This window comes from Thermobia domestica, chromosome 13 (genome assembly GCF_964235325.1).
Source record: "Thermobia domestica chromosome 13, izTheDome1.hap1.1, whole genome shotgun sequence".
NCBI classification, from domain to species: Eukaryota; Metazoa; Arthropoda; class Insecta; order Zygentoma; family Lepismatidae; genus Thermobia; species Thermobia domestica.
In genome coordinates this window covers 205,494,659-205,507,942 of record NC_137466.1, presented here as the reverse complement: position 1 = coordinate 205,507,942, position 13,284 = coordinate 205,494,659, and the positions used below count along the sequence as shown (strand labels likewise).

The 13,284-nt window shown below is 33.3% G+C and overlaps 2 protein-coding genes across 3 annotated transcripts in view; one reads left to right on the top strand and one right to left on the bottom strand.

The window, feature by feature from the left end:
* LOC145668967 (venom serine carboxypeptidase-like) overlaps positions 1-13,284 on the top strand; it is a 187,468-nt gene that overhangs the window by 119,218 nt on the left and 54,966 nt on the right. The window lies entirely within an intron of this gene.
* On the bottom strand, positions 300-12,760 carry LOC145667945 (venom serine carboxypeptidase-like). The gene is made up of 4 exons (XM_081735371.1): positions 12,446-12,760; positions 10,801-10,984; positions 1,069-1,212; positions 300-622 (listed from the first exon to the last, which is right to left on the bottom strand). The coding sequence occupies exons 1-4, from the start codon at positions 12,758-12,760 to the stop codon at positions 300-302; spliced, it is 966 nt and encodes a 321-aa protein (XP_081591497.1).

The window sequence follows — 13,284 nt, the reverse complement described above, 5'->3', positions numbered from 1 at the left end:
AAAGTAGAAACTGGATCCAATTAGCTAAGGATAGAAGTCAGTGGAGAGCTTTTGTGAACGCGGCATTGAACCTCCGGGTTCCATAGGCCATAGAGTTAGTTAGTTAGTTAGTTAATAGTAACAAGAGAGAAAATATTTAACAATAAAGAAACAAACAATAAAAAGGCAGAAATAACCGTTAAGGCGAACCTTTCCACGTGGTCCGACTACCCTCCACTCACTACCCATCAGATTTCAAAGTAACTGCAGGTGACTTAGGAACATGTGGGGATTATGCTTTTTTCGGGGCAAGAACAGTATCATTGAGCTGGCGTATATGCTGGATAAATTATAGGCCGGCCATATAAGATAAGTGGCGATGAGCTGAGGTTCGCCGAAAACCACAACTGAAAGAAACACGTGGGTTTTGGGGGTTCGCTAGTAGATGAAACTGGGATCTGAATTTCTGAACTTTTGTCGGAAACAAGGTCAGTTTCGGCACCACTAACAGAAACACGTGGGGTTTTGAGGGCATTCGTCAGTCGATGCGACTGGGGTCTGAATTTCTGGACCTTGATCGGGAACAAGATCTGTTTGGGTGAAAACGCCGGACGTCTGGGTTGCCACAGATTTACAAGAATAGCTGAAAGTGAAAAAAAAAAGACAGAAAGAGAGGAAGGGATGCTTTTCTTTGAGACGCTTAGCATCGGCAGCAGAGATCTTATTATATTCCAACTAATAATTATAAATTTATATTTATATAGCAATATTCATTTCAACTCTTCAACTCTTCAATCTTGTATCAAGATGTTAGCTGTCAAATTAAGTTGTACTAATATTGGCACTTTTCATTGTTAAGTTAAATCTTTTAGTTATGAAATATTCTTATATTTAGAATTGAACATTTACTCACAGAAATTATTAGTTACCTTGTGGACTTTCTCGGAGATACAAATATACTACTATACTTATCTATGCTTCATATTGCATTTTTTAGAGCACTATGGTGTTTATTGATAATTTACAAACAAGACACCTTTAGGAGAACCATGTTTAAAATAAGAACACTATTAATTTTGTCACGTATACCTGCAAATGATTCTCCGGTGACAAAGAAATCGTTATCCTGAAGTTCAGGGAATAGCGTAAAGAATTGGATAAGAGCAGCATACAAATCTCTTCCAACCTCCACTTGATTGGTCACATAACCATCTGGATCGGTAAAACTGAATCCTGTAAACCAAAAAAAGTATTTACAACATGAACTTAAAGTTTGAATTTTACTTTAAGTTGATTACAGTTGATTTTGACTGCATGGAATCATTTTTGAAAGTAGCTTATGAATACAATATGTTGAAGTGACTGACGTTTGAGTAGTACGTTACTTCCCGTCATAAAACTTTACATAATGTTTTGGATTTATATAGCAACAAAGTAATTAACTCACAAGCTAATTAGTTCACATAATTTAGTTAAATTAAATTAAATATTGCTATAAACTTTATAAATACAAGTTTCAACATACCGGTACCTCAGCTGCGTACGTTTTTTGATATTTAAACATTGAAGATTATTACACAAGTAGAAAACAGTATAACATTTCTGCTTGATTAATACAAATATTCTTCTTCCTCAAGAGACAATTTACATTTGAATCAGTCATTTTTGAAAGGTCATGCGTCAGAAGATAGCAAGCCATGAGTACACGTTTTGTTGCTGCCAATTGCTCTACACAAGTTGTTCATTTCGTATAATGACAAGAAAACGCTACTTTTTCAAAGATCGATCATTTCATGTCTAGCAGGATTTTCAACAACTAAACATTTTTTTGTTTTATTTTATCATAACTCACTTTTCTAACTCATGACTTTTTCAAAATTACTGATTCATTTGTACAGGTACCAAATTTCACAATAGTAAATCCCCACGTTAAGCGGGTTTGCATATCCAGGCTACTAACTATGAAAACATTTACGATCACTTCAACTCCAATCATTTCACAGATTCAACCTGTTGCATATAAGTTATTAAGACGTAAAATTGAATGTAGTTTATACGAAAAAGACCTGTATGCATTGCAAGATCTGTAACCCCCAAATATTCACCACAAACTAATAGCGGTATCGCAATAAAAAAAAAAAAGTGTAGAGCAGGAAACTACTTTACACAAAAGTCTAAAGAAAATCAATGAAGACGTACGAATTGATCGAGCGGTTTGGGTCAATAGTCTATCAATCATAAGTTTATGTGTTCAAACCCTGTAGGAAGTATTGGTTTCGTTTATTTCTTAAAAGTGTGTTCCTTATTTTCATCAGAGGACTGAAAACATTTCTTTGAATAAATCTTTGGCAACTACTTTCTCTCAAATTCGGTTAGAAAGGAACATTATATGAATTGCAAATCTAAAATTCAAAACTAAATATATATATATATATATATATATATAATGTTCAATATTCCATTATTATCCTTTGATTTGTAATGAAAAACTAATTATAAGCATTGATGATTTCAGAAGATTATCCCGGGTAATGGTCAATATATGAATGAGAGGAAATTGATAGATCATTATTAGCCCACTTTGAGCATGATCGAAGATATGGTCACGAATTTATGTCGACAGGGTCTCAAATTCTCACACAGGTCATGCCCTGAAATCATCACTGTTTCAAAGGTTTCCTTAACAAATACCTAGGTAGAATATTACATTTATTTCTCGTTCTACGTTTCGAAATGACAAAATCTAAATTTTAAAGATAATTATAATACGATATCATAAAGGTTTATAGAACTAATGAAGTAAATAGTATTGTATAAGTTTCTAATCGGATTAAAACTAGAATATTCGCTTGCATCGCACTTTAAAGTAAATCCTCTCTCTATATAATTTTTACTGGAAAGCATGTTTAACTCCAATTACTTAATCAATACTTTTAATAATATATTTTTATTGTAATATTTTTACTATCCAATGTCGTATACACTTCATTTCTCAAAGCAAAACCTCGCAAATGTATAGTGGGCTAGTCAATATTATCAAATAAATTATCATTTAGTTTACGTAAATACTGCATCACCTGATTTGAAACTTCGTACTTTAAATAATAATAATAATAATAATAATAATAATAATAATAATAATAATAATAATAATAATAATAATAATAAAAATCATAGCCATAGCCATATAAGAATTTCAGGATTATTAAATAAATGAATTCAACGTGGTCTCTATTCGAAGTTCTATTTATTCGAATCCGATAGAAATACAAAGAGAAACTTCGAGAACAGGTAAAAGAAAAATGTTACTTTGGTGGGACTGGAACTAACCTTTAAGAGTTCCTTTCAAGTTACAAATGCCTTAGACACTTGGTTTCTTGTCATTAAGTTAACTGATTCACAGAACGTATCTGAATAAGTTGTCTTTATGTTCTACTTGGTTATACACGTTTTACAATCATTTCCTTTAAGCTTGAACGACAGGAACATGAATGCAAAAACATTTAGTCAATTAAAATTCCCCCACCGGGAATCTACCCGGAGACCCCGTGCACCAAAGGCACACGTACTAGCCACTGGACTAGCGGTAAGAACGAACGAAATCTGTTTTGAAGTGTCTGAAATTTATGCCTATTTCGCCCTGATGTAATATGTCTATTGATGTTTTTATGTTTGCCGTATCGTTACTTTGAGGAACGATATATGTTATTTATATAGGTTCTATAACGTATTCGTCCATAAATACTATATAAATTATCAGAATTATTCATGATCTTTCATGGAAATTCGCTCGTGCATGCACAGTAGACGGACAGTGTAATTGGAAGGTGAGTTCAACAGAGATTATGTATTTCTCTGACATTATTTAATAGTAATATCGAAGAGATAGCAAAAACGAGTCTACCTAATGAAGATGGAATTTCGGTAGGAGATGAAATGATGAGGTGTATACGGTTTGGGGTTGATATAGTTGTTGTTGCAGAATCTAAAAAGAAAATTAATAAGATGTAGTAAACTTGAGAAAGGCTTCTGAAGAATATGGGATGAAAATAAATGTTATAAAGACAAAATCCATGGTGATTGAAACGAAGGGATCGGTGTCATATATAGAAGTAGGAGCGGGAGAAAAGAACAAATAACTAGTTTTCGATATCTGAGTAGTATTATTAGTGATGATATGATATGCGAACGTGAAATAAAAGCAAGGATAGAAATGGCGAAAGAAGCCTTTAGGATGAAGAAAATGTTATTTTGTGGGACCTTGAATAGAGTTTTAAAAATACTCAAAAAATGCTTCGTGTACTGTATTTTACTGTATTTATAAGGCAGAATCATGGACATTATGCAAAAATGATGAGAAACAATTGAAGACTCTCGAAATATGTGCGTGGAAAAGAATGGAGAGAAATAGCTGGTTCGAGGGGGAAACGAATGAGAGCGTGATATAAATGGAAGGAAAAAAATATTATTAAGAAGAGGAAGAAAAATTGGTTGGGATATTGGTTAAGAAGGAACTGTATCATGAGGGATGTACTAGAGGGTATGATGGCAGGAAAGAGAGGGAGGGGATTAATTAGACTAATTAGGCTATTGGCGATATCAAAACAGAAAAATCGTATGTGAAGATGGGAAGGTTAATAGAAGATCGTGGAGCATGGCAGTTTCTCAGTCGCGGTGAGTGACCCACTGGTACTGGCGGAATACTTCTGATATAATGATGCCGATGATGCACAGTAGAAACAGAAAAATCCACCTCACTGTCATTGCTAATACGAATCACAATGCAAATTTCTACAGGCTGTCAAACGGAAGCAGTGCTTCCCAACCTAAGGACGTGCAGCTTCCTCCTGGTTAAGCATGAAGAGGGAGTAAGGGGGCGAAAACTACTGGCAGAAATGATTTGTGAAATAAATAAATAAAGCACCACTTATAATGACTCTTTAAAATTTAGCTTGACAATTTTATAATGACCGTTTAAAAAATAATACTGTACTAGGAGGGTATGCTAAAGACTTGCTTTGAATAAATATCAATACCAGACATTATTATTATTATTATTATTATTATTATTATTATTATTATTATTAGTTAAAGTACGAAGTTTCAAATCAGGCGATGCAGTATTTACGTAAACTAAATGATAATTTATTCAATAATATTCGCTAGCCCACTATACATTTGCGAGGTTTTGCTTTGAGAAATGAAGTGTATACGACATTGAATAGTAAAAATATTACAATAAAAATATATTATTAAAAATATTGATTAAATAATTGGAGTTAAACATGCTTTCCAGTAAAAATTATATATAGAGAGGATTTACTTTAAAGTGCGATGCAAGCGAATATTCTAGTTTTAATCCGATTAGAAACTTATACAATACTATTTACTTCATTAGCTTTATAAACCTTTATGCTTATCGTATTATAATTATCTTTAAAATTTAGATTTTGTCATTTCGAAACGTAGAACGAGAAATAAATGTAATATTCTACCTAGGTATTTGTTAAGGAAACCTTTGAAACAGTGATGATTTCAGGGCATGACCTGTGTGAGAATTTGAGACCCTGTCGACATAAATTCGTGACCATATCTTCGATCATGCTCAAAGTGGGCTAATAATGATCTATCAATTTCCTCTCATGCATATATTGACCATTACCCGGGATAATCTTCTGAAATCATCAATGCTTATAATTAGTTTTTCATTACAAATCAAAGGATAATAATGGAATATTGAACATACTTAATATTTTTTTTTTTAGTTTTGGATTTTAGATTTGCAATTCATATAATGTTCCTTTCTAATCGAATTTGAGAGAAAAGTAGTTGCCAAAGATTTATTCAAAGAAATGTTTTCAGTCCTCTGATGAAAATAAGGAACACACTTTTAAGAAAAAAACGAAACCAATACTTCCTACAGGGTTTGAACACATAAACTTATGATTGATAGACTATTGACCCAAACCGCTCGATCAATTCGTACGTCTTCATTGATTTTCTTTAGACTTTTGTGTAAAGTAGTTTCCTGCTCTACACTTTTTTTTTTTTTTTTTTTTTTTTGTTTATGGCGATACCGCTATTAGTTTGTGGTGAATATTTGGGGGTTACAGGTCTTGCAATGCATACAGGTCTTTTTCGTATAAACTACATTCAATTTTACGTCCTAATAACTTATATGCAACAGGTTGAATCTGTGAAATGATTGGAGTTGGAGTGATCGTAAATGCTTTCATAGTTAGGAGCCTGGATATGCAAACCCGCTTAACGTGGGGATTTACTATTGTGAAATTTGGTACTTATTCAACTGACAAGGAGACTTACGGAAGTCTCTCACCGATCTGAATTAAACTTTGCACACTTGTAGAACATCAAAATATAATCGACACTTATTTTTTTTGTTTCGGCATTGGTGAAGATTTAAGGGTAGAAACCACCCTTTAAACGTTAGGTGTGGTCTCTAAGCATAGACAGAAAACAATCATTTAATATAAAAGAAAAGATACTGCCAGGGAGTTTCAGAACAGCTGATTCAGAATCTGACGTCAAAATCTCAAAATTCAAAATGGCGGATCTAATATATTGATTACAATTACAAAATATCTTCTAGTTAGAAATTCTCTGGAGTTAGCCAAGAACAATTATAGTTGGCAGGGGTTACTACGAGAAGGTTGCAGACCGATTTGAAATTCCTTTGGACCTCTCTCTTTCGGGGTGCTTATGTATAATGAGTCCCCTCGCCTCTCACTATGTCAGAACTTCATATATCCTCAATTGTTATAATTATGAATTTATTGAGAAAACGCTTCACAGTAATGAGATTTCGTAAAAAGGTGTGTGATGCATAAACATTGTACTCACCTTCTTACAACAATAACTGTGACAAATCGCAAAATGCAGCACAATCTTCTTCCAAATAACTGTTTTTGTATCACGCATATCTAATAAGATTTGCAAATCTGGGAGAAGAAAACTGACTATGAGTCAGTAATTTGAATCTAAATTATATTATTACGGAGATGTAAATTTATGTTAGTTATAGAGGACAATATCAGTAAAATGTCTCAAGAAATTTTTCCACGGCCTAAAGACGAACATATCAAAATACTGAATCCTACCAGTTGTTAGAGCAGAATGGTTTCTATCTTGAGGTACTTTTCTGTTCGTAAAATAGGTTGAAAATAGGATGAATTGTGACCACTCCACTAATCTAATAACATAATGGACTTCACATTAGGCATTGTCAGAAAAGCCTCTTGAAACCATGATCTCACAAGACCTGATGTTAATTTTCCCGAATTTGATGCTTTCACAAGGACATTTTCGGATTATAAGAGGTTGTTTTGAACCATAATGTCAAATGTTTCATTCTTTTCCTAAAAAAATAATTAACAATGGTGATAACAACACTATTTTCAGACATTAAAGGCTGTATGGTGTAGCTATGAGTCATAGATTTATTGGCTGTGCCACACTTTCTACTGTTTATGTCCCTGTAAACGCTGTAGTGAGAGGTGCAGAGACTCACTTTAATCAAGCATCGCATTAAAATAAGTACAGAAAAGGGATTTCAAATTGGTCTGCAACCTCCTCGCAGTAATATCTGCCAACTATAATTGTTCTTGGCTAACTACAGAGAATATGAAACCAGAAGACATTTTGTAATTGTAATCATTATATTGGATCCACCATTTTGAGTTTTGTAATTTTTTTATGTCAGGTTCTGAATGAGCTGTCTAAAACCCCCTTGGCAGTATGTTTTCTTCTATATTAAATGATCGTTTTTTGTCTATGCTTGGAGAACACTCCTAACATTCAAAGGGTGGTTTCAATCCTTAAATCCTCACCATTGCAAAAAAAAAAAAAAAAAAAAAGTGTCGATTATTTTTTGATGTTCTACGAGTTTCATTCAGATCGGTGAGTGACACTTCCATAAGTCTCTTTGTGAGCACTCTAATAGACTACAGAGGTACACTGCTCGAGAGTGTCAACAGTTCATTGCTGGTACCTGAGTGTCTGGATCCAGCAGGATTATTTGCTAGAAATTGGCTTCATGGGTGCCCTTCTGTTGCAGTTTTGACTTATGTGGTTCAATCCTTGCGGCACAATGCAATACTAGATTAATTATGTTAGGAAGCCAATAATAACTCTTTAACGTGAAGGATCGTTAGAAATTAGATATAATTCATGAAAAAATGTATATCTAATATCTCAAGAACAGGTTTGTTCTATGATTCTCTTTGCACAGGTGAGAGGATATTTAGTAAAATGTCGGCCCTGCACAGATGTAGGTAACATGCCAGTATTTGTAATAACATCTACCATTTTACTTCAATAAGAGAATTCCTGAGTGTTGGTACGTATATTTATTGGGGAACACCGTAATCTTGTTATTAGAACGTTGGACTTATGTCCGTATGGTCCCGGGTTCGATTCCCCGCTGGTACATTCCAATTTTCGGCATCCACTCAGCGTCATGACGCAAACGGGGGAGTCAAGTGAAAACAAGACGTAACGGCTACTAGATCTAGAAAGCACCTGTTAGGGACAGAATGTTGCAACGCACTGACAATGTGCTCTCCGTTAGGTTTGACGTAGATCAACTGGTCTCTAGTGGATGGCGCTGGAGCAGGCTTAGGCTCACAAATGGGCCGTTACGCAAATTAGGCTAGTTTGGTTTGGTTGGTATATTTATTATTACTCTTTTATCACAGTAAACAAAATATGCGATAAACATACACAACAACAATTTATTTAGTAACTATTTAAATACTCTAAATGGAATATTGACTATATCACTTTCTGTAGACTATAAAGGAATAAAAGCCCCTCTGCGTATATCACGATTTCTCACAATGCTCTTCTCCAATATGAGGGAAGTGTTAGTTTGAATGAACTGTTATTTGTACTTTTCTACAGGGTATTGCAGTGGTCCTCTTTTGTTTATTCCTGCATGTTATTACTTAAGAAAAGAATCACTTAAAAATATGAACACTAATTAAACTATTAGTAGACATTTATAGTTACTGATCCAGAGATCGTTGCTGATTATTAAAATGGTGCTACGTGTTACGAGTGTCAAAGTGTATTACTCTGTGCAATAAAACATAGACGTTTCCGGCGCTAATTTCTATGGTATTCTTAAAGTAGAATAAATTTTATTCTTTCCCATGTGTAGTTAGCTCGATAACTTTAGGATGCAAAGTGCACTCTACATATTATAAAGAACTGGTTCTTGAGACTTTGATCGCAGCTAAGTTTCCACAAGAAAAGTTTGGTTGCAAACTGAATTAATGAAAAAAAACTAATAAATATCATCTAGGCGTAACATACGAAATCTTGCATTGAAATAAATTTAGTTAGATGAAATTACTGTATCTAGATACGTTGCCTGTATGTCTAAAGCACAGCTGCACCGATAACTGATGCTAATGATTATAAATAACATTGGGTTAGCTGAACGAATGAATAAAGCGTTGTTCTCAACTTGAATGTTCGTTCTGAGGAGATTTTGAATATTGGTTTCTCAAACCAAACTAAAAGAATTATAACCAAGATGATTTTATGAAATATCCAACGAAATTGCTTTTTGTCTTACATACAGGGCGAAAAAAATTGGTTGTAGTAGCTCTGGTAGTACTCGAAAAGTTTTCCTTTCACTTACGTATCAGTTCTGAAAGCCATGCGCCTTAATAATAGAAATCTAGTTTGATGCAAAGTTCTACATGTTTGCACTGTAAAGTAACTAAGCACCAGACTTTTTTTTTTTTTGTCGCTATGGTGAAGGAACTTTTTAACCCAGGATCAGGGTTCAAAACAACTTGATTGATCTTACTGGGCCTTATGCAGAGTCGTTCTGACGTGTGATTAATGAAATACTAAAGACTTTCGACTAATGTATCCTGCAGTAGTCAGGCCTTTAGTATGACGCTAATCATATGTCAAAACGACTCTGTATAAGGCCCACTGCGATTAAAAGTTAAACCTACGTTATTAAAACATAAGTTTTAAATAACTCGCCATTGGTAATCTTAATTGCGATTTCACCGTAACCGTTAAAATTTTCGTAGTGTTAAGTAAGTTATTTAACTAGTGTTAGTAATACTCTTTGAAAATTTTTCTACTACCAAAATTTGAAACTCTTGTTCCTAGTCAGAACTTCACCGTCGCTGGAAAGGTTACAAGCAAATGCTCTAATCATAAACCTTCTTTCCTGGCTTTATCTTCATTACCAGCTTTGCACAACGTGAAACATTTTAATTTCGTTTTAAAGTTAAGTATGGAAAAAAATTAACACGTTTTGAATAAAACGATATCTTCCTAGGCCCCCTGTTCCAAAGGCAAATTGTAACATAAGTATACAAATGTATATTGATGAAATAATATAATTAATACAACGATAAATATACTCAAAAGAAAAAAATCTATTTAAGTACGTAATAGTCTTACCAAGAAGTCGAACATGACTTATTTGCTACAAGCAAATACTCTTGATAGCTGTTGTTCAATTATTTTTCCAGCTCACAAAGTGCGTATATTCTTCTATCAAACTTATCTGACTTTAACACCCTTGAATTATCAATCTTACAGACAAAAAATAAATATACTTTGAAAACTAAATTTGTTCTGTGCTTTTTCTTTGTTAATTCAAGTTTAACTTCATTTTCGAAAACGTTAAATGTAGCTACATGTCTAACAAAGTTTCAATGTGACACGAACCACATATTCATATCAAAAGTCTTACTCGTGTCAACACCTTCAACTGCATTTTTTTATAATTAAAGAATATTATTAATTTCTTCATAAGTTTTAAACATTTACCTGTTCCCACCGGGTTGTCGATGTATATCATATTATGTTGAAGATGCCAAGAATAGTTGTTGGGCACAAGAGTCATGTCAGCAGTAATTTTGAAAGGGCCATTCTCCCAAAACAAGGCATACAGCGAAGATGAACCAGGACCTCCTTGAAGCCACAAAAGAACTGGAGCGTCTTCAGGGTTTACCTGCGAAGACGATAAAATATACGACCAAAGCGACGAATAAACGATTTTCAAATTGAATAGGTAAATTTTACTAAAAGAGTAAGATCAAGAAACTCAATGTTGGTATACATTTTTAGTTATTTCTCCAACTTTACTCTTAAGACGATATGAACTTCGATTCTTAAGTCTTTATACGGGTGAAGGTGTAGTTTTCAACAATCAATTGTCTAAAGTTTATTCAAGGAACGTTCGGTACCTCATGTAAACAAATACACGTGGTGGTTGTTTGATTTTATTGGTTAGAGAGCCTTAGAACACCCATACGCCAGAAGAAAATAGTCCTTGCTTATAAGGCTCATTACCAGAATTCCTTAGAAGTAGACAACAGAAACAACACTTTATCTAAGAACTAAATTGAATTAATGCAATAAAAGAGAATACGCGTGCATTGAAATTGGTTTTGACCCAACTTTAGCGCGAATCACAGTTAACAATATCGTCACATGCGGGAAATAAGTAAAACATCGACAGGAGCGCTGACCGATAGCCAATCATCCGATGACTGGCGGAGTAATACAATTCTGCAATGTTTACATCAGGATCAGAAGGTTCGTTGAATGAACTTTAGTTGGATAAAAGAATTCAACTAGCTCAAAGTTTCTTTACTATTATCAAAGATATCTAGTTTCAAATTGTCCTGTTTCCAAAATAAAAATGAATTATTTTCGATGTCAAAAATCTGTAAAGCCTCCATTTTGATATGTGGTTATATCCATACAGTAACATACTCCAAAAGATTTTTCCTTTTATTGTTGGTGGTATGATTCATTGACTATTATTTGCAAATGAATTTATTAGTACTTTGTAGAGAGATTTGTACAGTTTGAAGAGATGCAATAGCAGAAAACCAGATATTACAAAACAATTGCTATAAGTGGCTTGTATGGATTCTAAAATAGTACGTATGAATGTTAATATATATTTTTGCTGAAATAGTAGTTTCACTAAGAAATCTCTACGATTTCAGAAAAGTCATATTCAATACTCAAATTTATTTTCGTCAAAAGCCGTTTTCACATTGCGCCAAGATATTTGCATTTTCTTTTTTAAGTTTTTATTATTTTATATCTTTGAATTTCGTATTTTGAGTATAAGGCATCGTGGTTTCCAAAACATTGTAAAATTACTGGAGCCATTTTGCCTTTTTCATTATTATTTAAATTTTTTATTTAATTTATGGCTCTTAATTAATTTTATTTGTTAAAAGTGTTGTTATTTCAGTGTGAAATGAGTCTAGTTTGCTGTACTTATTAATAATTACATTAGTTATTAAATCTCTCAAGCTGGGATGATTATTTTATTTTCTGAGGCTCTATAAATGATAAAAGTGATAGCGTATTATTGACGATCAATGTTTTATGTTGAAAAATTATTTGTGTTTTCAACCTAATAAGTAATAACACATATTGTATATTTGCTTACCTCCTGCGCGGGAAAATACCAGAAAAATAAGTTTCCGTTAGTTTTAGGATTCACAGTCAGATACCCTGAGTAACTGGGAATTCCTTCGATGCCCAGATCACCGACTACGGACAAGTTGCGGGCCTCTTCAAGATTTCCGGCTTCGATCAGTGGTGTCAGGATGAGGGCTTCGCCTACATCCCCTTGTACTGGTTTCGGTTCCCATCTTGGATAAACATCTCTCAATGGTCTTCGATTGAAATGTTTGCTGTGTTGGGTGGCACATTTAGAACTGGCAAACACAAGGAACAAAAAAACTAAGGTCTTGGTCAACATGATGTTGCATATGCCTTTTTGTTACTACTACAAGCATCTTGAATTTCTACTATTTATATATGTTTGTTGCAACTTACTGCATTTCTATTATTTACCCATTTTTTTAAAAAAAAGAAAACCTTAAGGATGACAATTTTACCGCACTTGTACGACCTTATCTGTCATTTGTGATGTTATTGTGACAAGTATTGAGTATTGAGATTTTAAAAAGTCGTAAATTTCTTTCAAAAGCTGAATAGAATATTTTTTTATTTTATTTTTTTACATTTGAAGATTTGTATCAAGATACTTATCCCAATCTTCCTCCTGGTATTTACAATATTAAAGTTAATATACATATTCTTAATAGTTCAGTCCATACTGTTGTTTGTTTTTTTCCATATAAATCGGTCTTAAGAATTTATAAGTTATTCATTCATAGTATGTTTCTTTTGTAGGAAATTTCTGCAATCGAATACTTGCAATGTGCAATCAATTTATTAGAAGTACATATTGTTTTAATCTGGAAGTAACAATTAATACAT